Here is a 24584-nt window from a genome sequence, read left to right as displayed (position 1 = left end):
TCTTATAAGAAATCTTGTCTCTGTTGGGCCCCTGACTCAGGAGAATGCAAGGTATCAGGACTTAAGCTCCTGAGAGGAGAACAATCTAGTCACATGGCTGGCAAGCCAGGCCCAGGTGTGGACCTTGGTTCCTGATCTCTCTGACCTACAGTTCCTCCTGTTTCAAACCCCTCCAACCATGAGCCTCTGTCTCTCTTGGATGGAAAATTCTATGCCTCCAACAGGAGTAAGAGGTTCCACTCTTCATTTCCTTGTTATATTTCTTGGAACTTCCAGTTGCTTGACTTTGGGCCATATGCTTATGACAGTTGTCCTTTTTTAGACTTTGCAGGCCCTTAAGGGTAGAAGTAGAATCAAAATGAAATATAAAATTGATGCTCTGATTCCAGGTTGGTTTCTCCAGCTCTGACAACAATGAATACATTTCTCATTAGGCTAAGAATAAATCACATTTCATCAACCAAGTATATTTTTTCCCAGAGATAACTTTTTTAGAATCATGTTTTTAAAGAGTATGTTCACATATTAAAGCATTCAGTTCACTTGAGTTTTCCCCATCTACTTGTGGAATTTCAACCTCGTTATCATGGTATCAAAGAGTATGAACTATTTCCCAAGCCCTGCCATACATTCCAGAGTCCCTATAGTACAAGTCAGGATCTGACAGCTCCCTTTAGATTCTTCCTGAACATACAACCCTGCTTTAATACAGGGCACATCTCAGTCTACACACATGTATGTGCACGCATACACACACACACACACATAATTGGATCGTAAAATTCCTGTATGACATTTTATGTGCACTTTCAAAATTAACAATATATTTTAAAATCCTTTCTGTCCTATTAGAACATCTATGTTATTTGTATGGTTGCCAGTACTTCCCTGTATTATTGAGTCTTAACTTATTTATCTAATTCCATGTGTTGTATATTTATGTTTTCAATTACAATGCTATGAAAAGGTTTTATGAACCTAATACATTTGTTCTACATTGACCTAATGGAGAAGTCATTATTATTTTCTCAACATGATCACTCTGAAGGTCTCTGATATAAATTGTCTAATAGAGCATCAAAATACTTCAATCATGACAAGTCCCTCCACCCACATCTATAAAACCCAATAGTTCCTGATTTATCTATCTATATTCCTTTTGGATCTCCTCTACCTGGGTCTCTTCTTTGCCTTCTTGTTCCACTTGGATACAGGTCTATGGGTCAATTCCAATTTGTCCTTTATCAACTTGCAGTAAAGAAAGATACCAGTTGATATAATTCACTTAGAAGGCTTTACAATTGGACAGACAGGAAATGACTATGTCCTAAAGAAATAAGAAGTGATGGAGAGGAAAGACAGAATTTAAAAGGAGATGATAACTCACCAAATATGAGAGAAGAATGAGAAGGAATCTGTATGGGCTTGAGAAATAAATAGGAAAAATAACCTAGGGAATAAGAGATGAAATAAGAAAAAATAGTTATGAAGAATTGGATTTTAAAAACGTTTTGTGTTTTTTCTTTTTTGAGAGAGAGTGAGCAAGCACATGAGCATGCTGGGCGGGGTGGGAGAGGGAGAGGAGAGAGAATCCTAAGCACACTCCACACCAAGCTCAATGCTAAACCCAAGACAGAGCTGGATCTCATAACTGTGGGATCATGACCCGACCAAAACCAAGAGTCAGACGCTTAACCAACTGAGCCATCCAAGTGCCCCAAATTGGACTTTTAATTGATCCATGAATTTCTCTCTCTCCCCTACCCAATCTCCTATCCTCAATTTTTTAAAACCTAGGCACATACCACATATGGTATCCAGATGATACCATATCTCAAGGAAGAGCATACATGAATGTTCGGGATTGTTTTTTTTTTTTTTTTCCCATGAGTTAGTCTTGGTAAGAATGAGGGTATGAATATGGACCAAGTTTAGAGTCCTTTGTCTAAGAAAGAGAGACTGGAACATTCATGAACCCACGCAAACTAAGGCCTTGAGTAGCCCATAGGAGAGATAAGAAAACAGGTTAGTATACTCACCTTGTATTTCTTTGGAGGGAAACTGAATTGAGACAAAACTTGCAAAGTAATCAACAAAGCAAAAAGTAGTTTATTCAGAATATTTCATTTTAAGTAATTTCACATAATACAATTATAAGTCAGCACTATTCTACTGAAATACAGGCAATTAGAGTATCTGAGGCCTTATCTTATTTTCAATTCAACATCATGAGAAAACCATAGTAGATGTTTGAGGGGCATTTAGTTCAACGTCATCATATCCAGGATCCCCTTCTTCCCCCTGAAGCAGCCAGGGACTAGCTTCTTCTTTCCCAGGACCAGCTATCCCTCTGGAGAACTGTAGAGAAGAGCCTGAAACATTAAAGAGAAGTTTGATTAGAATTAGGACAAAGAGACGGGACAGTGCCCCATGGTGGAAGCAAGTCAAGTCATGATGACAAAGCATCAGGTAATATTCAAGAAAGCTCAGACAATTTAATATAGTTACAGCAAAGATATATCAAGATTATCCTATCAGGATCCAGTCCATGTGGGTCTCCAGAAACACTATTATCACAGGAGATCTATGGCCAACACAGGTGCTCTATAAAGACATGTTTCTCAGCAAAGAATGGCCCAAGAATGGTAAGAATCAGAAGAAGGGACATGCAGGTGTGCCTGGGTGGCTCAGTGGGTTAAAACCTCTGCCTTCGGCTCACCCGGGGTCCTGGGATCGAGCCCCACATCAGGCTCTCTGCTCAGCAGTGAGCCTGCTTCCCTTCCTCTCTCTCTGCCTGCCTCTCTGCCTACTTGTGATTTCTCTCTCTCTCTCTGTCAAATAAATAAAATCTTAAAAAAAAAAAAAAAAAAAAAAAAGAAGGGACATGCAAACTTCTCCTTTCACAATTGACAGGTCCGAATTCAGAAACAGAAGGGTACAGGAGACCTGGAAAAATCTCAGGTCCTCACTGACAATCCCACTCTGTTCTTGCTGGCCTTGACTTGTGTTCCTAAATGCACCCCCCCAAAACAATCACAGCATCCTTCCATAGTTGCCACATCCTCAGGGTCACATTGGCCCTCAGAGGGAGAAATACTCTTCTCTGGAGAATGAGTGTCTTCATTTGACCACTGAAATGTCTGGAACAGATTGGCTGAACTGCCTACAAATTGAGACTCTATAATCCACCACCACAGCTGTAATTTTCAAAGCTATCATATATGATAGACTTTGTACAAATTAGTGCTAACATGATTGCAGTGCTTCTCAAATGATCAAATGCCTCACAAATTCCAATATTGCAATATTTCTTAAGTCTCTGAATGCCTTTCAGAGATAGGACAGTGCAAAAGTGTTATAAGAACAGTCATTCTGTTTTTGGACTTGGTAAACTAACCTATGTCTCAAGGCAATCACCTCAAAGATGAAGTTATGCAGATGCAGATACCAAGAATATAGAGGGATTCTCTCCCTCCACCAACACCGCCCGCAAGGAATGTGACAGCACAAAAGAGAGGAAGATGGTCAAAGGATATGAGGTCATCTGAATTTTGAATCTATAAGAAGGATCAGCAATGAGGAGCTCAAATTAACCCTTTCCAGGACAGAGACAAAAGATTACAAGAGATCAATCAACCCCACTCACCTGTTGGAGAGGCCCTCACCACATTCTCCTCCCCTGGGGGCACTTCCCCCTCATTCACCCAGGAGGCAAAAGGAGCCTCAGGCACTGGGACCTCTTCAACATTATCATAGTCCTCACTAGGGGCATCAGTCTTCTGAGCTGGGGGTTTAGATGGAATCACAATAAATGGGTTGGCCTGGAAAATATCTAAAATCCCTTCTGCCACAGAGAATCTGATAGCTGCAGACCTGTACCCCTGGGGATAAAAATATATGTTTATAAAAAATAAAAAATTATATTAAAAAAAATAAAATAAAATAAAATACTCACTTTGTAATGAGAAAAAAAAAAAAAGTTCTTTTCCAAGGTCATGTATTTCATTTTGATGAGTCCATAAACCAGAAAAATAATCCAAACCTCTCAATATTTCCTGATTAAAACTACATATTTCAGAGAAACCCTTGCACCAGTATGCCTTAGTAAAATATTTGGTCAGTTACACTTTCCAGATGCTATTTTTCAAAACAGTGTGTATGTTGCAACTGAATGAGGATTGTTCTGGACACAGACAACCCAGCCTCACCATGAGGCACATCAGAGCAAGCAGAGAAGGAGAGAAGAGATCCCACTAATCCCGGTCAAAGGAAGACTGTCCCTCTTGAATCTCATCTCTATGAAAAGAAGTCCCCTGCCCCCAATACCCAGCTGAGACAGTTCACCTCTACTACCTGGAGCAGGTTGAAAGTCAGTGTTGTCCTCACCATCCCCAGTGTAATATGGCAGTTTAGTCACGGAGTCATCTGACAGGGCCCCTAATGTGGAGAAAAACACAAAACGAAAAAAATCATAAAGCAGACAGCACAAACCCGTGGGACCTGTGTGAGAAGAAATGCTGGAGCACATGTGCCTCCTGTGGTATAAAGAGAAGGCTCAGAACTCACAGGAGCTCAGCAGAAACCCATCCATTGCCTTTGGAGGGGCTGCTTCTGTGAGCATGAGGGAGTATAGGGTCTGCAGAGAAGCCTTGGCTCACAGACAGTGGGCCTGGGGGAGGGGCTGACATCTAGAGGGCCCAGGAGGGCAAGGAAGGGATACACACCAGTACTGCCCAGCAGATCTTCCTTCGTTGCCACAAGATAGTCAATCTCCTCGTACACAGCCTCGTTGGGAACATCTTCAAAACTGGGTAAGGCTGAGCAAACCACCAGCAAGTGAGAAATGTCCCTGAGTTCATCCCTGAACCAACAAGCAAATCATTCTCCCCAGTGGTCAACATGGAAAAAGCCTCAGGGCTGCCAGGACTCCCGTAGAGTCTCCTCACACCCCATGTGCCATGTCTGCACCTCTCTGCCTTGTCTGGCCTTGCGTCCACAGCTCAGCCCCTATTTTTTCTTGTCTCACAGAGAAGCCATGACTGACGTGTGTTCAATCCTAAGACAGCTCTTAGAGTTTCATGTGGGGCAGATGGAGGTTTTCAAACACAGTTCCCCCCTCCCACCTGGCCCTGTCTCTGGCCTCCATACACTTTCCATGTTACCCTGTACCCCTGTAGCCCACCTCTGCGCTTTGCTCTCCATCTGTATATCTGAATCACCAGGATGACGAGGACCAGGAAGAGAAGGGCCCCCAGGAAGAAGCAGAGCATCTCAGACAGGGAGAAGATACCACGGACGAGATTTGGGCCTTGTCTGATTCCTAAGGAGAATAAAGCCAATAGGATTTGGAGAAGGGCAAGTGCCCAGGGAAACTCCTTCAGCATTTCCAGCCTGGGCAAGTCCCAGCCTCAGACATAACAGGATTGACAGTGACCCTGGTGGACACTCCCCCAGGCTTTATTCTGAGATAAACTGAATTCTACTCCACTGAGGTCCAACAGAGTGCTGGGCCAACTTACACAACTGTAGCCCCCTTTCTTCACGCTTCTCCAGACCAGAGCATCAAGCAACTCCTGGGATAAGCATCTTGCTGCAGGGGAGTGACACTCATGGGCAAGTGGGGAAACCTTAGATTCTGAAGCACAGGAACCAGCCTCCCTTGGCCCAAGGGCAGTGGAAATTTGAAGGAAGTGAAGGGAAGTTTCCCAAGGAAAATGCCCTAAGACCTCCCCACCAGCAGATGGCTCTCCGGGGTCTTTCCTTTCCTGATTTGGCTAATTCTGTCAAATTCCACAGAACAGATCACCCAAATCTGAATATTCTCCCCTGCCTCCAGATTGTGGCACTGTACCTCCTGTAGGAGACTGCAAGCTTGTTCTTCCACCTAGAGAGAAAAATAGGAGTTTGCGGTCCAGGATTGGATCAGAGTGCAGGGCAGCCCATTTTCTCTACCTGAGCCCTGAAATTACTCCTCAATTACCACAACCTCAATGTTGAGACCTCCCCCTCTCCCAGATCCAGGGCTGACAGCATCTAGATGCGAACGCAAACTTCCCATTTTAGCTGAGCTCACCCCACTGGCCCACCCTCACTCCAGCTCAGCCAGAGCCACTCACCAGAGCACCGCACCCCAGCGTCCTCCTCGTGCTTGCAGTTGTTCTGGCCCCAAGGGTCCGCAGCACAATCCCACAGGGAAGGCTCCCTGCCCCTGCATTTCACCTCATCCAGCCAGATGCTCCCATTTCCCGGCCCAAACGCTGCCTTCTGCAGTGCCTCGAGGGCAGAGCCACAGCCCAGCTGCTGACACACCACCTCGGCCTCTGCCAGGCTCCAGGAGTCATCACACACCGTGCCCCAGGAGCCCTCGTGCCAAACCTCCACTCGCCCTGAGCACTCCGTGTCTCCTCCCCTCAGTCGGAGCTTCTCTTTGTCTGAAAAGGCAGCAGCATCTTCTGTTACTGCCCCTGGTGGGAAGGAAGGAGCCCTTGGGAGCCAACAGGGGACAGGGGAGGGGCTTTATGTACCTGTGCAGGGGGCAGCAGTTGGACAGCTCCTGGGTCTCACTCCTGCAGAAGCAGACAAGGGGGCACTGCTAGATCCGGGACAGCTGGGGGTGCTCTTCCCCAAACAAGATTATCTGAAGTGCTTGCCTTCAGCCCAAAGGACAAGTGAAAATAACAGCCTTACTAACTAGTCTAATGGGCTGAATTACTGAGACATTCGCTAGAAATCATAGCCATTATCTGTTTATTTTGTTTACTTGTTTCTCACTTTCCACATTGCACAATAAATAAAATGCAGACATGTGTGCATACACACACACACGCACACAAACTCCATGAGAGGAAACACTTTGCATGTTTTATTCATCTCTATGTTTCTGCTATGTATACATGGTATATTGTATTCATTCATTCAACAAGTGTGCATTGAGCACCTTTTATAAATACTATGTATAGGGGCTTGATAAATATTTATTGAATAAATTGGTGAATAAAATCCAGTAAAACATAATTCCTTTAAATTCTTGCTAATAAGTAAGTTAATAAAGGGAATACAAATTGATATTAATCATTTGTGGTAATAATAGTGGATTTTTTTTTTAATCCTGAATCAAAGATAATTTGCATTCACTATTCCATTTATATTTTTAATGGAAAATTATATATTATAAACTTTTCTTATCTATTTTTCAATATGACGTGCACAAGCAAAGATTACTATGTTAAGAGGATACTTTTTATAAAGAACTGGAATAAAGAGGATTCAGAGAAAAACAGTTAGGTAGACAAACGGCTAAGGAGTGAGACAGAAATGTTTACATGATACTCAAATATATTGACAAAAAACTACATGGAGAGAGGACACAGATAACAAACATGAGATGAAAAAAAGACCAAAAATGGAAACCAAAGGAAGAACAGAAATTCAAAAAATTACAAGAAAACAGAAGCATACATAGTACTTGTCATAAAATACCAGAATTGGCATATTCTTTCCATGTGATCCTATCCAACTTCCTACCCTGTGAACATCTCAGAAAATGATGGCAGGACCTCTTTGGGTGGTCGCTCACTTTCAGCACTGGAGTCTTCACTATCACCCAACTCATCATGTTTGATTGTAGAAAATTATCATCAATATAAGGTCTTAGAGTTTAATATCCCTTCGGCTTTTAGGGACACAGAAACAAGAAAAGGAGGTAAGGAAAGAGAAGCAAGGAAGGAAGTGAGCTCAGCCTTTGAAATATCTATCACCATGCTGTCCCCTGGCTGTGGACTTCAGGCTAGGATACACCTGAGCTGGCAGGGAAGGGGGAGGGGGAAAGAAGGAACTGGAAAAGAATGTTAAGGGAAAGGAAAACACTATGAAAATGCAAAAAAAGTAAGGAAGAAGAAGAGGCCATCCCACGATGACTCCAGTGTTCATTTACCTCACATTATTGTTCATTCCCTGGGGGACCATCACAAGGTGAGATACTTTTATGCTACTTTTACTTAGAATGAATTCAAATCTGCCTCCTTGTAAGCCCCATCGATCAGCCTGGTGTCCTGCCCCCTGCATCAGCTAGTTCATGGTGATTCATCTCCTTCCACGGTAAAGTCCTTCAAAGTTCAACAGTCAAGTTACATCTATTCTGGCATTTTTGCTAATTAGCCTAGTTACAGACTTCCTGTGACATGGTTTCCAGTTGTTTTTGCACTGGAGACACATAACCCAGAAAATGAAATGTGCCAGTGTCACTTCTAAAAGTAAATCACTGTTGTATCCAGGATCTATAATGAACTCCTCAAACTCAACACACACAAAACAGACAATCATATCAAAAAATGGGCAGAAGATATAGACAGACACTTCTCCAATGAAGACATACAAGTGGCTATCAGACACATGAAAAAATATTCATCATCACTAGCCATCAGGGAGATTCAAATTAAAACCACATTGCGATACCACCTTACACCAGTTAGAATGGCCAAAATTAGCAAGACAGGAAACAACATGTGTTGGAGAGGATGTGGAGAAAGGGGAACCCTCTTACACTGTTGGTGGGAATGCAAGTTGGTGCAGCCACTTTGGAGAACAGTGTGGAGATTCCTCAAGAAATTAAAAATAGGACTTCCCTATGACCCTGCCATTGCACTCCTGGGTATTTACCCCAAAGATACAGATGTAGTGAAAAGAAGGGCCATCTGTACCCCAATGTTTATAGCAGCAATGGCCACGGTTGCCAAACTGTGGAAAGAACCAAGATGCCCTTCAACGGACGAATGGATAAGGAAGATATGGTCCATTTACACCATGGAGTATTATGCCTCCATCAGAAAGGACGAATACCAACTTTTGTGGCAACATGGACGTGACTGGAAGAGATCATGCTGAGTGAAATAAGTCAAGCAGAGAGAGTCAATTATCATATGGTTTCACTTATTTGTGGAGCATAACAAATAGCATGGAGGACATGGGGAGATAGAGAGGGGAAGGGAGTTGGGGGAAATTGGAAGGGGAGGTGAACCATGAGAGACTATGGACTCTGAAAAACAATCTGAACGTTTTGAAGGGGCTGGGGATGGGAGGTCGGGGTACCAGGTGGTGGGTATTATAGAGGGCACGGATTGCATGGAGCACGGGGTGTGGTGCAAAAATAATGAATACTGTTATGCTGAAAATAAAAAATAAATTAAAAAATAATAATAAATAAAAATAAAAGTAGATCACTCTATTACACAACAACAAATAAATCTATTTCCTGCACCGAACACTACACTTCAGCACCTTACTTCTCACTCTTTGCCCTTCACAGTTTCTCAAAAGTGCTGTATGCTTTTCTAAGCATCACCTCATTGATACTTTTATTTCTGGTTTCTACCCTGCCTCAAAAGTGTTCTTATTAACCAGTCAATAACACACAATGCCCAAAATCTGTTGGGTACTTTTCAGCTCAAGTGTTCTTGAAACCTCAGTAGAATTTAATATATATAAACATCCCCCTTTCCTTGAAAGGAACCCTAGTTCCAAACACAGTATTGGTTGGGTTCTTGTTTCTCTGTCTGCTCTGCATGAGACTCCATGTCTGTTCACAGACTGTACTATATTTAAAAAGTTAGGTTCCCTGGAGTCTGTTTAAGGAGCATTTATATTCCCAGTGATCTCAACTCTATCTAACAATCAGGGAGATGGAGTGACAGCCAAGAGAAAAAAAAAATGAGAAGGAATGAGAAGCGAACCTGCTGAACACTGCTGAAAATTCTTGAATACTGGAGAGGAAAGTCTGCTACATTTCATTACCAGTTCAGAGGAATGGTGGACCCTACCGCTTAACTGGATGAGTTTAGAATAGTAGAAGAGGGGAAATTATTGAGGACCCTGAGTGGTTACTGACCATACTTCCATACTTTCAGAAACTTGGCTGTGGACAAAGGAGAAGAGAGAGGGACAGTAGCAAGGAAGTCAAGGAAAACTATTCAGGTCTTTTTCAAGATGAGAGTCATACAAAACCCATATATATACACATATATATGTGTATATATATATATATATATGTGTGTGTGTGTGTGTGTGTGTATGTATATGTATATGTGTATATATATATATGTGTATATGTATGTATATGTGTATATATATATATATATATATATATATATATATATTCTCATCTATATATAGATGAGAATAAACCAGGAGATGGGGAAAGTTGATGGCACTAGAAGAGGGAATAAAAGTGAAGACTTTGACAAGTGCAGTTAGGATCCACAGCCTGAGCAGAAGAGCTGGCCTAATATGAGGCCTGAGGCCACTGACCCAGGAGGTCAAACAAGTACAGAGTGGGCGAAGACACCACAAGTAAGAAGATTTGGTAAAAGGCAGAGGAGGAGTTTTCAGCCAACTGTTCTAATTTCTCAGTGAGGTAAGAGGCAAGATCATGATTTGAGACTAGATGGTGGGGATCAGGTGTTGACAATGTGAGGAAAGCGGAAAATACATAAAACACCATTTTAAATTTAGGGCAAGCACACATATTGAAGATGTATAGTAGTCCTCAAAGACACTATGGAACCCCCAGTAGAGATTGGGTCCATGAATTCAAAAGTAGAGTAGCCACTTGACTATGTGTTCTTTCCCCACCTTTGCCTTAGTCCAGTGCAGACAAGGAGTACTCAGGTAGTTGACTTTAACCAGGTCTGGAGTTTGTCAGGTGAGGCTGACAAAGATGAGGCAAGGCAATTGTAGAAATTAAAGGAGAAGAATTATAATGTTGGATCATATTATCTAATCTGACTAAGAAAAAAATGTGCAGATGGATGGAGAGTAGAAAAGTAAGAAAAAACTGATAGGGGGAAAGTTCGGGCAACTCCATGAGCAGAAGAAATTATTTGAAATGAAGCATATGGGTTAGGAACCATAATGATAGGAAACACTGGTCAGAGAATGGAATAAAAAAATCAAGATTTCAAGCTGTACTGTAGTTGGAGGTCAGTGGTGTATGCATAGGCAGAGATAGGAGGAAGTCAATGAGCTGAGAGGTGAGGCTGCTCTGTCAGTTGTGTTTAAGGGTATTGGAGGAAGTACCAATGGTTCCAGGAGTAAGACAGAGACGAGGAACTTGGTGTTGCAGTTCTTCAGTGGACAGGGGAAGTGACCAGAAAGTTAGGATGATGATAGCAACAAGCAGAAGTACTAGGTGGTATTTATTGCCTCATGGCATGAATTTCAAGCAGTTGGATGTTAAAAGAGACACAGAGGAGGAATCATTGAAAATGGCAACTGAGAGCAAGAAGTATATCTATCAAGTCTTAGAGAAAAGAGTGTTGAGAGGAGGAAAAAAAAGAGCCTCCAAGTGAGGAAGAAATCGGTGTCTTCAGGGAAAAAGCAGGTTTTGGTCCAAACACCAAAGTGAAGGGAACTTGGAGGACATAAGAGAGTTTGAAGATAATGGGCTCCAACTTCCAGAAGGCTCTGTAGAACATTTTGGGAGAGTGAGATGAGGGGGACAGATTAAGCACTTGGTAGTTAATGAAAGGCTCAGAGGATACAGGATCAGCCCTGAAAACTGAGATTCTGAGGACCTCTTAGAAGACAGAAATTCAAGCAGAAAGTCATGGGGTCATGAGGCTACTGACTTCTCAGCAGTTCTCCATGATGAGGCAACCAAGAAGATAAACAAATGCCTCTTTAACAGGAATGTGTTCCTGGGCTCTGCCTCAGAGAGGTCTCTGGCTCTGCTCATCATTCCAGGGGAACCCTGCTCCCCTCTACCTCACCATTTTCTGCTCTGGCCATGATGGGGTTTTTCTCGTGTCTCAAAGATGCCATGTTTTCTCCTACCTCAGTATGTACACTGACCCAAGCGATCTCTCCACTTTCCTCTGAGAAATTCTTACTCACCCTTCACCTTTCACTCTAAGTATGATTTCCTCTTTTACACCAATTCCACAGTTCCACAGCACTTTCTAACTCTTCATGAAATTTCTGCCTAATGAGAGTTTTCAAAACGGGACTGTAAGCTCCATGATGGCAGAGACTACACTTTCTTCTCTTCTCCATCCTCTCACCTGCAGCATAAACTTGTGCGTACAAGGCACTCAGTTCCAAAAGGCTGACTGGAGGGCTAGTCTGATTGGTGTGGTTACATTCCAGGGTAAAGTTACCATTAGCTTAAGAGACAAAACAATTAGGGTTGATTTCTTACGTGGCCCCTTATTCACTTTAACGTGTTGGGATATCACTTAACTGTTCCTAACTAATTGGCAATTGCTTAGAAAGTTTATCAGGGTATTGCTTGTTTTCAATGCAATCCTTTTGGTATTTTTAATGTAAACTGCTCTTGATACCGGTTTCTTTATTTTTTCCTGTGAAACAAGATTGGAACATGTAAATTAAATAATCATCCAAACTTCATGTTGTACTCTTACCTTAAACTCACCCTTTGATTTGATGATAAAATCTCACTAACAACATCCTACAGGACTGGGACAGACACATGGAAACAGTAAATTACCTGCACAGGAGATATAAGCTTCCTCTTGTAAAAAACATGAATTGCGTCTCCAGGGGTCAGAAGGACATTGCCAGAGAGAGGAATCGGTTTTCCGACACTGGATTTGATCCACCCACCGAGGTCTAGAACCTTCCCTGGGAACTATGGAGTCGCTGACCGTCCCACTGTCTCCACAGCCAAGATGTCTACAGATGATGGACAAGGTGATGTCTGCCATGGGGCTGTGGCAGACACTGCCCCAGGTCCCATTGTAGAAAACTTCCAGCCACCCAGCACACTCCTGGTCCTCGCTCACCATCCTGAGCTTCAGGAAGTCTAAATTGGAAGGCGAGAGAGGGGGAAAGAGTCCACAGTAAGCATTCCACTCAGCGCCCTTGATTTTTTTTCTCCATACCAGAGACTATTAACACTCATCCCTGACTCTGCTGAGGAAGGACCCACTAGGTGGCAAGACTGAAACTGACCTCCCTTTTCCCTGATTTTGTGTGTTTGTGTCTGGGTTTCTATTTCCCCTACAGCGATGTAGTAGAATATGAACAGAGAAGAATAGCCACCTGGGCACTCTACCCAGAGGGAAAGCGGAATCCTGCTTCCTGAGTGTGGAAAGTGGGGTGATACGCTGAATAATGGCCCCCCAAAGGTGTTGTGTAAATATGTTACTTTACATGCAAAAGACACTTTTCAGACATGATTAAGATAAGGACCTTAGGATGGTGAGATTAACCTGGAGTAGTGTGGGTTGACCAGGTTAAGCCCAAGTCCGATCACCTCTTTGACCTACTATCCTTAAAAATGGAAAATCTTTCCCAACTTCAGTCAGAGGGAAACGTGACTGAGGAAGAATGGTCAGAGGAAGGCAACGTTTTCAGCCTGAAGAGAAAGAAAGGAATCTACCTCCCACCCACTGAATGCGCGTGGCCTTAGGAAACTAGAGAAGACGGGGAAAAGAAATCTCCCCCAAAGCCTCCGGAAAGAATTCAGCCCTTTTGACACCTTGATTTTAGCCAGTGAGACCCTTGTTGGACTTCTAATGTACAAAACTATACATTGATAAATTGTGTTGTTTCTACCACTCATTATATAGTAATGCATTTCGACAGCAATAGGATCTCAAGACTTTACCACCAAAGAGATCTGAAGACCAAGCCCTGCTTTCAAATGGAAACTGTAGGAAATGGCTCTGTCAGGAGCTCTTGCTGTGAAGGAAGGACCTGAACCTCAGATGCCACAGGAGGAAAAGAAGCACCTAATCTTTATATCTAAAAAGGCAGTGTGGAAGGAAGTCTCCTCTGGCCCTTTCAGCAACACCCTTCAGGGCTCAGACTCCCATCCTCCAGAGCCCACACCTCCTCTCCCAGCCTGTAGACAGCGTGCAGGCAGACCTGAGCAGATGACCCCTGCATCCTCCTTGTGTCTGCAGTCGTGCTGTCCCCAGCCCCGGGAAGGACACTTCCAAATGTGGGACTCCTTTCCTGTGCACTCCAGGTCGTCCAGCCAGATAGGGTCCGATCCCTCCCCGAAGTGAGCAGAGACCGTGGCATTGAGGGCTTCTCCGCAGCCCAGCTGTCTGCACACCACGTGGGCATCACTCAGGTCCCAGCTGTCATCACAGATGGTGCCCCAGGAGCCCTGGTGAAGGATCTCCACTCTGCCGGCACAGGGACCGCCTCCGTCCACCAGGCGGAGCTGTCTGCTATCTGAGGAGAAAATCAAGCCACTGGAGCATTTCACAGGAAAGGAGAAGGACTTTCTTGCCCCTGGGACCCCTCACCTGAGCAGGTGGCTGCACTCTCCTGTGAGGCTGCAGAGCCCTCGGGTTCAGACACAGAGTCGTTGCACTGGGGTAGCACCTGGGTCTGGTTTCCTGCAGAAACAGCATGGTCAGAGGGTTAGGAGTGTTGAGGAACAGGAAACTGAATTAAACTCAAGAGTAACCTAGTACTGGGGTCTGAGATGAAAGCTGAAACATAACAGCAAGTTTACTAGAATTGTAGATTTCACCACTTTACGGAAAGTTCTGCTTCTGACAATGCCAAATTTTTGTTATGCAGCGTTAGGAACCAGAAAACTTATACATGCCATAATACTGAGCATTTACTGAAGACAAATGAAATGTTTGTCTTCAAAAGGACTTGAATAGGCATGGTTATAGTATCTTTATCTGTAATAGCCCCAAACTGTGATGCCACCTAAAACATGTGACATTCTTGAAACAAAGTAACAGGCAGAAGCTGGATGGGCTGGGTCGATGCTGTCAATGAGGACTTAAAGGAGGTAAGGAAAATGTGACTGGAAGTTGGAGGGGAAATGAGCAGTGATCTATGTTATGTAAATTAACATATAGTTGCTTTAAGTGGCTAAATTGGGAAGAAATTTATTATGCAATAGTAACCAGAAAATAACTTCCATCAGTCTCAGTAACTGAGAGCAACCAGCAAAATCAGTCAATAAATATTTATTTACTGATAAATAAATATTGTTTATTTACAAACCCAGTAAATATTTATTTACTGATAAATAAATATTGTTTATTTACAAACCCACAGAATACACAGCCAGGGCATACAGCTCATTTAGCAAGGCTGATCACATCTTGTACTCCCCCCACCCACACACAAAATGACATTTTAAAAATCATTAAATTTGTTTTTTGAAAACAATTTTGAAAAATCATTAAAATGTATTTTTTGAGGGGCGCCTGGGTGGCTCAGTGGGTTAAGCCGCTGCCTTCGGCTCAGGTCATGATCTCAGGGTCCTGGGATCGAGCCCCACATCGGGCTCTCTGCTCAGCAGGGTGCCTGCTTCCTCCTCTCTCTCTGCTTGCCTCTCTGCCTACTTGTGATCTCTCTCTGTCAAATAAATAAATAAAATCTTTAAAAAAAAAAAAAAAAAAAAAAAAAAAAAATGTATTTTTTGAATATATATATATATTTTTTTTTGCCAAAATAGGATTAAGCTGGAAACACAGGATTTATACTGTGCAACAAAGGAAGATTGGTGTTCAGTGATTGACTTTGCTAATACTTTCAATTTCTACTTTGAAAACAGCCAAATCCCAATTTGCATTCAGGCAGGATGGTATATAACACCAATTTACCATGCTTCCACTTATTTAATTCTCCTGATTATGGCCATAACTCAAATTGAAAGGAAAGTCTACATAATAATTGGCCTGTATTCTTTAAAAAGTTGATGTCATTAAATACAAAGCGAGATTCAGGAAGAGTCCCTGGTCAGAGAACACTGAAAGGAAGACAACTGAATGCAGCATATTTCCTCAACTCTTTTTTTGTTGCGAAGTTCACATTAGGGACAGTCGGGAAATTCTGAATCAGACTTATGAACTAGAAAACAGAATTACAACAATGGTAATCAGTCAGAAGATGAATAGCTAAAGAAGATGTACCATATATAATGTAATATTATTCAGCCATGAGGAAGAAGGAAACCCTGCCACTTGGGACAACAGGGATAGATAGTGCAGGCATTACACTAAATAGGATTAGCCAGAAGGAGAAAGACCAGTATTACATGATATCATTTTTAGGTAGAATCCAAAAAAAAATCAAAATCAGTATGATGCTAATAAGCAAAATAAGTCAGTCAGAGAAAGACAAATACCATGTGTTTTCACTCATATGTAGAATTTAAGAAACAAAACAGATGAACAAAAGGGAAGGAGAAAAAAGAGAGAGAGAGAAGCAAACTCTTAACTACAGAGAATGAACAGGGTTGATGGAGGGAGGTGGGCGGGGAGAAGGGCTAAATACATGATGGGCATTAAGGAGGGCACCTGTGATGAGCACTGGGGGTTGTAAGTGATGAATCACTAAATTCTATGAACTAGAATTTAAATAAAAATTTGAAAGAGAAACAAAATCAAAATCACAGAAATGTGGAGTAGCATAACTATTGCCAGAGGCTGGGGGATGAGGAAGTAGGGAGAGCTGTGTAAAAATGTGCAGACTTCCAATTATAAAATAAATCAGTTCTGAGGGTCTCGTGCATAACGTAGTGACCATCGTTGATAACACCATATTGTATAATTGAAATTTGCTGTAAGAGTCTAACTTAAATGTTTCACACACACACAGAAAGGTAAATTTGTGAGGCTATGGCTGTGTTAATTAACTAGAATGGGGGGAATCCTGTCACAAAGTATATGTATATCCAGGCACCTCATGGTACACTTGGACGGTCTTACAATTTTGTCAGTTATATCTCAATCAAGCTGAAATTAAAAAAAACTTTGCTAAGAAATTGTCCATTTTGATTGAGATTGGAGTTAATTTACAGATGAACTTTGAGGTAGCTGACTATATTTAATATTTTCAATTCATTTATATGCTGTATCTCTTCATTTTTAAACATCTATAATCTCTCTTGGAGATCTTTTATGTTTTTTTTAAGACTTTATTTATTTGACAGAAAGAGACGAGAGAGGGAACACAAGCACGGGGAGAGGGAGAGGGAGAAGCGGGCTTCCTGCTGAGCTGGGAGCCCAATGCGGGGCTCAATCCCCTGACCCTGGGATCATGACCTGAGCTGAAGACAGAGGCTTAATCAACTAAGCCACCCAGGTACCCCTATTTCAGTACCTTTAATAACACATTTCCCCCTGCTTTTTTTTTTTAATTTATTTTTATTTATTTACAGCATAACAGTATTCATTATTTTTGCACCACACCCAGTGCTCCATGCAATCCGTGCCCTCTATAATACCCATCACCTGGTACCCCAACCTCCTACCCCCTGCCCCTTCAAAACCCTCAGATTGTTTTTCAGAGTCCACAGTCTTTCATGGTACACCTCCCCTTCCAATTTCCCCCAACTCCCTTCTCCTCTCTAACTCCCCATGTCCTCCATGCTATTTGTTATCTTTTATATTTTTAACCAGATTTTCTCCCTGGTGGTTTATGTTTTTTATCTTATCATGACTAGTACATCTTTTCATTGATACTATTTGCTAATATTAATTTTAAAAATTTTGTATATATTTTGCACATGATTTTATATCCAGCAATGTTATAATTAGACTGTAACTTCTAGTAATCTAACTACAGATTCCTTTGAGTTTTATGCATTTGTGCATTTTTTGCAATCCTGTTGTAAATTTTATTTCTTCCATTTTAGTTCTTTTACTTTTAAATAATTTTGCCCCCCAGTAAATTGTTGGATAAAAATGGTAATAGATATTAATATCATCTCCCTCATCCCAGGGAAAAATATTTCAATATTTCACCATTAGTGTGATATTTGCTCTGGATTTTTGTAATATGGTCTTTAACAGACTGACGAAAACCCCTTCTATTTTCAATATGCTAAGAGATGTTATCATGTATCATTCTTGAATCTTTCCAAATGCCTTTCCATATCTGATGAAAAGATTATGTGATTTTTTTCTTGTTTAGTTTCGTTAATTGGTACATCTTATAATAACTGCATTTCTGGGACAAACTCTGTCTGGTTGTGGTGTATTAATTTTTTTACATCTCCAGATTTAATTTGCTTACATTTACTTCATGAATTCTGAATCCATAAAGAAAAAGTGGTCTGTAATTCACCTTTCTTCTAATACCCCAGTCATATTTTTATATTTATGGGTCCTTTCTGATATTTACATGATTTTTGCAACTTTTCAGTAAGTTTATGTTTGTTTAAAAATGATAAGTTTAATGCAAAGGAAAAAAAGAATTAACACCCAGTCTTCCAAAAAATTAAAAAAGAGAGAGAGAATAATTCCTACCTCACTTATAAGAGTTGGAAATGTGTGTCTGTAAGAGGTGGTAAGCTCTAGAGTCGCTTATGTAACCATCTTGGACAAGATCATCAAGCTCTTTTTGGTGAAAAATAGCAAGCTAATTATAAAATTTATATGGAAAAAGCCAAAAATGTTCAACACTGATCAACAACGATCTTGAGAAGAAAAACAATGAAGTTAAAGGTACAATTTTACCACATATCAAGACATACTACATGGACATTGGGGAGGGTATGTGCTATGGTGGGTGCTGTGAAGTGTGTAAGCCTGATGATTCACAGACCTGTATCTCTGGGGCTAATAATACATTATATGTTAATTAAAAAATTTTAAATACATACTACAAAGTTATAATAATTACTGAACTGGGGCATTCATGCCAAAATAGACAATGATACAATAAAAGAGATTGGAGTCCAGAAGATGACCCAGATATACTGTAGACTCATTATGACCAAGGTGGCACTGTAGTGGGGAAAGTGTCTTTTTAAGGAAGGATTCTGAATGGCTAAAATTAGCAAGTCAGGGAATGACAGATGCTGGCAAGGATGCAGAGAACGGGGAACCCTCCTACACTGTTGGTGGGAATATGAGCTGGTGCAACCACTCTGAAAAACAGCATGGAGGTTCCTCAAAAAGTTGAAAATAGAGCTACCCTACGACCCACCAATTGCACTACTGGGTATTTACCCTAAAGATACAAATGTAGTGATCCGAATGGGCATGTGCACCCAAATGTTTATAGCAGCAATGTCCACAATAGCCAAACTATGGAAAGAACCTAGATGTCCATCAACAGATGAATAGATAAAGAAGATGAGGTGTATACACACACACACACACACACACACACACACATGCACGCACACACACACACACAATGGAATACTATGCAGCCATCAAGAGAAATTAAATCTTGCCAATTGCCACGACGTGGATGGAACTAGAGGGTATTATTGCTGAGTGAAATAAGTCAATCAGAGAAAGACAATTATCATATGATCTCCCTGATATGAGGATTTTGAGAGGCAAAGTGGGGGGTCAGGGGGGTAGGAAAGGAATAAATGAAACAAGATGGGATGGGGAGGGAGACAAACCATAAGAGACTCTTAATCTCACAAAACAAACTGAGGGTTGCTGGGGGTAGGGAGGGTAGGGAAAGGGTGGTTGGGTTATGGACACTGGGGAAGGTATGTGCTATGGTGAGTGGGTGAGTGCTGTGAAGTGTGTAAACCTGGCAATTCACAGACCTGTACCCCTGGGGCTAATAATACATTGTATGCTAATAAAAAATTATAAATTATAAATTATAAGAAAGAAGGATTCTGAGTCTATTAAATATTCATGTAAAAATATAAAATTTGATCCCTATCACATATGAAAACCAATTACAGGACTATATAACAAAATGTGAAATAAAGATAACTAAACCATAGAGGAATATCTTCAGGATCTTAGGGCAGACAAAGTTCTCTTCAAAGGACATAAGAAGCAGTATGTGGGGGAAAAAAATTGATAAATGGAACCTTGTTAAATTCAAGAACTTGGCTTATCAATGAACACCATTAAGAGAGTAAAAATGAAAGGGCAAGAGTTAAACACCCAAAATAAATACATACATATTTATACCACAAGTCATTGTCACAGTTATCTGCAACATCACTATTTGTAATCACTGAGAAGTGGAAATAAATAAAAACTCCACCGTTGGTTGATGGATCAATACCTGGTCACATGGTCATTCAATGGGATATGTCACAATAATAAAAATGAGTGAAACACAGCTATAAACAACTACATGCATGAATCGTGCACACAGTATGGAATCAAAGAAGTTAGGTACAAAATGAAACATACTATATGATTTTATATAAAGTTCGAAATAGAAAAAAAACTATTCTATAGCATAGAAATGAGGAGACTGGTTTTCTTCAAAGAAAATGGTGGGCATAGGGACTGGTAGGGTATGAACATGGCTTCCGAGATGCTGCCAATGATCTCTTTGTTGATCTGGGTTGGGGGTACACAGTATTCGTGTTGTTATGATTCACTGAAGTACATGCTTACTACTTACAGACTTTCTCTGTAAATAATTCTCAGATATATTTAAATAATAGTGTTAATTTTAAAAGATATCCCTCTTAACATCCCTTCCCTTGAACTGAAAGGCAAATGAACAATGAAAAGAACTATGTTTTATCATGGACTATCTCATTTTAAAAATAATTTCTCCACAGTCTCTGCTCTTAAGGACATTTCACTCAAGAAGCATCCTGATTACCAGTTAACCATTTCCTCTCTCTTACCTGAGCAGATCACCGAGGCTGTGTTTCCACGGGTACAACTAGGAATGCCCAGGGCAGTCACAGGGCAAGTCCACAAAAAAGACTCAGCCCCTGAGCAGTGAAATCGAGCTTCCCAAATTTTATCACCTCCTTCCACAAAGTATGCTCCTTTTGGAGTAGAGACAGCAACTCCACAGCCAAGCTGTTGACAAACAACATTGGCATTGGCCATATTCCAATGTGAGGCACAGAGTGTTTTCCACTGTCCAGAAATATGCATTTCCACTTGTCCCTCACACTGAGAGATACCATTTTTCATGAGCCGGACTTCTGTGTACACTAATGGGAGAAGACAATATTTCAGACAAATCTCATGTCTTTCTTACCCCAGGAGAGTATGTGGCAAGGTTGAAGTCCCACTCTGCATCTCACCTGAACAGAAAACTTGAACAGCCCCACGGTGGCATGCATCTCCTGGACAGGACTCGTTGTGGCAAAACCAGAGCTCAGGTTCATGCCCCTTACACTGGAATTCTTTAGGCCAGACTCTATATGACTCTTTGATAGACATATCTCCCAGGAAAGACACAGCTTTGCCACACCCCAGCTCCGCACAGATGACCTGGGCAGTGAGTAGCGTAAAGTTCCCATCAGACAGTGGAACCCAGTCTTTTCCAGAATGCACTTCTACCCGCCCTAAGCAGGGTCCATCCCCTCCAGCTAGACGCACAAATCCTAAAAGAAAAAAGAAAACCAAACCAAGTAAATGTTCATGATTCTGGTTTGGCAGTTAGAAGTGGCATGTCATGCGTTATAGTATATGACCATTAGATGTCATAGTTAAAAGTTTTCCTTTTCCCAGGCATTGGGAAGGAGAAGAGGACTTGACAGTTAGTATCAAGAACGGGACCTCCCTGAGTCAGTTTCTGAAGGCAGATTATTTGGAGTAGCTGAATACTAGGGAAATATATTTGTGGGCTGTTGTTTAGAGAAGCGAATTCCTCATATGAGCCCAGGAAAACTGCGTAATATGTAGGCATTCAAACCTGCCTACAGAAGTATAAAGAACAGAACCAACAGAGGGACATGGGCTATGAGGGGGTAGAGATCTATCAGCCAGACAAGGTTAGAAAGTCATCCTGAGACTTGTGGGGCTCAAATTCTGGTCAAATTTCTTTCCTAGGAGCCAAACCTCAAATGACTGAGGATTAAGAAAAATCATGAGATCTGTATCCATGAATGTATGACAGCCTGCAGACAGACTGACGCCTTGATATGCATATTTATACAAATAAATGGAAAAGTTATCTTGTGTTCATGGATTTATTTGTATATTCTTTCATTTTCTTCTTAAATTTTTTAATCTTTTTTTAAAGATTTTATTTATTTATTTGACAGACAGAGATCACAAGTAGGCAGAGAGGCAGGCAGAGAGAGAGGAGGAAGCAGGCTCATTGCTGAGCAGAGAACCCAATATGGGGCTCGATCCCAGGACCCTGGGATCATGACCTGAGCCGAAGGCAGAGGCTTTAACCCACTGAGCCACCCAGGTGCCCAAATTTTTTAATTTTTAAAAGAGTGAGCATTTAGGGGTGCCTGGGTGCCTCAGTCATTAAGCGTCTGTCTTCTCCTCAGGTCATGATCCCAGAGTCCTGGGATCAAGCCCCGCATCGGGCTCTCTGCCCAGCGAGAAGCCTGCTTCTCTCTCTCCCACTGTTCCTGCTTGTGTTCTCTCTCACTGTGTCTCTCTCTATCAAATAAATAAATAAAATCTTTAAAAAAATTAAACAGTAAGCATTAAAAATACGCAGAAATTAGATGACTGAATTAGCTGACAAAGTCTTTAAACCATTCATTTAATGAAACATAAAGCAGCTTTTTAAAAACTAGGAAAAAAAAACAAATGGAGCTCCTAAAACTAAAAAATATAATAGCTGGAATGAAAAAATTATCTAATTTACTTAAAAGATTAGACATTGCAGAATAAAAGAATTATGAAATTAAACACAGGACAGTAGAAGCTTTCTCTCTGAAGTCCAGAGAGAAAAGGCAGAAAAATCACCTATGAAAATGCATCTCAAAACCGAATGAAAATAAAAACATTTTCATACAAATAAAAAGTGATAGAATTTGAGGCCACCAGAACTGCATTACACAAAAATGTTCAAGCTAAAAGAAAATAGTAAGAGATGAAAACATGAATCTATGTTTTCAAAGCTATAAAGACCACTGTAAATTATAAATCTGTGGGTAAATATAAAAAAAACTTTGTCTCATTTCTAAAATAATAGAATATTTAAGGCAAATATAACAATCATGTGTTATAAGATTTATGATATATTTATAAGTAAAACATATGACAACAATAGCAGAAATGATGAGAGAATGGAAGCATACTGTGTAAGGTCTTATATTATATGTTGTGATATAATATCATTTGAAGGCAAAATGTGATTACAGAGTAATAATTTCAACATTATGGTAAACTCTAAGCAAAGCAATATATCTAATAAACCAATAGAGTAAATAAAATAGAATACTAAAAATATTCAAAGATTAAAATAGTAATAAAGAATACATAAGAACTGCAAGTCAGTAGACTTACACCCAAGCATATCAACAATTACATTAAATTGAAATAATTTAAATACTTCAAATAAAAACAAGATAACCATACTGGACAGAAATAAGACATCACCTCTATATCTCAATAAAACTAGGGAAAAAGAGTAAGACACACCATATGTTGTCCACAAAAACATATACATTAAATATAAATACAGAAACAGGGGTGTCTGGGTGGCTCAGTCAGTGAAGCATCTGACTCTTGATTTCAGCTCAGGTGATGATCTCAGAGCCCTGAGATCAAGTCCCATACCAGCTCCATACTGGGGATAGAGCCTAATTGAGATTCTCCCTCTCCCTCTGTCCCTCCCCCTCCCTCTCTTTCTAAAATAAAATTAAAATTTTTAAAAATTAACACAGAAACCTATTAAAAGTGTCAGAAAAGATAAGACATGCAAACACTAATCTAAGAAAGCTGTCGTTATCTATGTCAACATCAGACAAACTAAGACTATAAGACAAGGAATATGTTTAAAAATAAAGAAGAAACATTTCATGATGATAAAATACAAAAGAAATCATTTAATACCAAAATTAGTGGGACACCGCTAAAGCAGTGCTTAGAAGAAAATCTAGAGCCTTGACACTTCCTTGATACATACATTAGAATACAAAAGAAAAATTAAATATAAATGATCTAAGATTCCAACTCAAGAATCTACAAAAATAACAGCAAATCATAACCAAAAGAGAAGAATGTAAACTAAGAAACAAATCAGTGAGGTATAAAACAAATAAAATAAAGAAAATCAACAGAGTACACTGGTGATTCTTTTTAAAAGAATAGTAAAACTGATCATCTTCTAGTAGATCTGATCAAGCAAAAAATGAGGAAATAAACAAATTAACAATATCAGGAATGAAAAGGGGGTTATCATTATGGATCCTATCAATATATAAAAGATAATAAGATATGAACAAATTTTGTCCTAATTTGAAAATTTTATTTATAATAGTATGAGTTCATGAAAACGAATTACTTATCAAATTTATCAAAAACTATATAAAAATTTATAGAAAATCCAAATATTCTTATATTTGTTAAAGAAGTAAAACGCATATTATATTGAGGCAGGTGAGTGGCTCAGTTGGTTAAACATCTTCAGCTCAGGGGTCAGGTCGTAGTCCACGGGTCCTAGAATCTAGCACCTTGTTGGGCTCCCTGATGAGCAGGGAGCCAGCTTCTTCCTCTCCCTCTGCCCTCCACTCCCTCACCCCACCCTGCTCCTGCTCGCTCTCGCTCTCTCTCATTCTCTCTCCCTCAAATAAATAAATAAAATCTTAACAAAAAAAAAAAAAAAGAAAGAAATAGAGCTCATATTGTAAAAACTTCCCACAAATGAATTGCAAGCTTCAAATACCTGTGGGGCTCAAAAACAACTCCTACACTCCCACAGAGGAAGAGAAGGAAAGA

At 40.5% G+C, this 24584-nt stretch overlaps 1 protein-coding gene across 3 annotated transcripts in view; it reads right to left on the bottom strand.

Annotated features, from left to right (window-relative positions):
- Positions 1-2089: 2089 nt before the first annotated feature.
- LOC131838489 (antigen WC1.1-like) overlaps positions 2090-24584 on the bottom strand; it is a 47867-nt gene continuing 25372 nt past the window's right edge. The window contains exons 3-15 of one of the 3 annotated variants that reach the window (XM_059184708.1): positions 20978-21280; positions 20567-20884; positions 14271-14363; positions 13882-14196; positions 12500-12814; positions 6525-6566; positions 6117-6431; positions 5852-5884; positions 5183-5320; positions 4725-4817; positions 4345-4437; positions 3647-3784; positions 2090-2372 (exon numbers count right to left, since the gene is read on the bottom strand). In XM_059184708.1, coding sequence (XP_059040691.1) covers positions 2227-2372; positions 3647-3784; positions 4345-4437; positions 4725-4817; positions 5183-5320; positions 5852-5884; positions 6117-6431; positions 6525-6566; positions 12500-12814; positions 13882-14196; positions 14271-14363; positions 20567-20884; positions 20978-21280 — 2342 coding nt within the window. In that variant the 3' untranslated portion in view covers positions 2090-2226. The remainder of the gene's footprint in view (positions 2373-3646; positions 3785-4344; positions 4438-4724; positions 4818-5182; positions 5321-5851; positions 5885-6116; positions 6432-6524; positions 6567-12499; positions 12815-13881; positions 14197-14270; positions 14364-20566; positions 20885-20977; positions 21281-24584) is intronic. The other 2 variants (XM_059184709.1, XM_059184710.1) reach the window with 2 other exon arrangements.

This window comes from Mustela lutreola, chromosome 8 (assembly GCF_030435805.1).
Source record: "Mustela lutreola isolate mMusLut2 chromosome 8, mMusLut2.pri, whole genome shotgun sequence".
In the NCBI taxonomy this organism is placed as follows: Eukaryota; Metazoa; Chordata; class Mammalia; order Carnivora; family Mustelidae; genus Mustela; species Mustela lutreola.
Note: the sequence above shows the minus strand (reverse complement) of the source record. Positions and strands in the feature narration are given on the sequence as shown.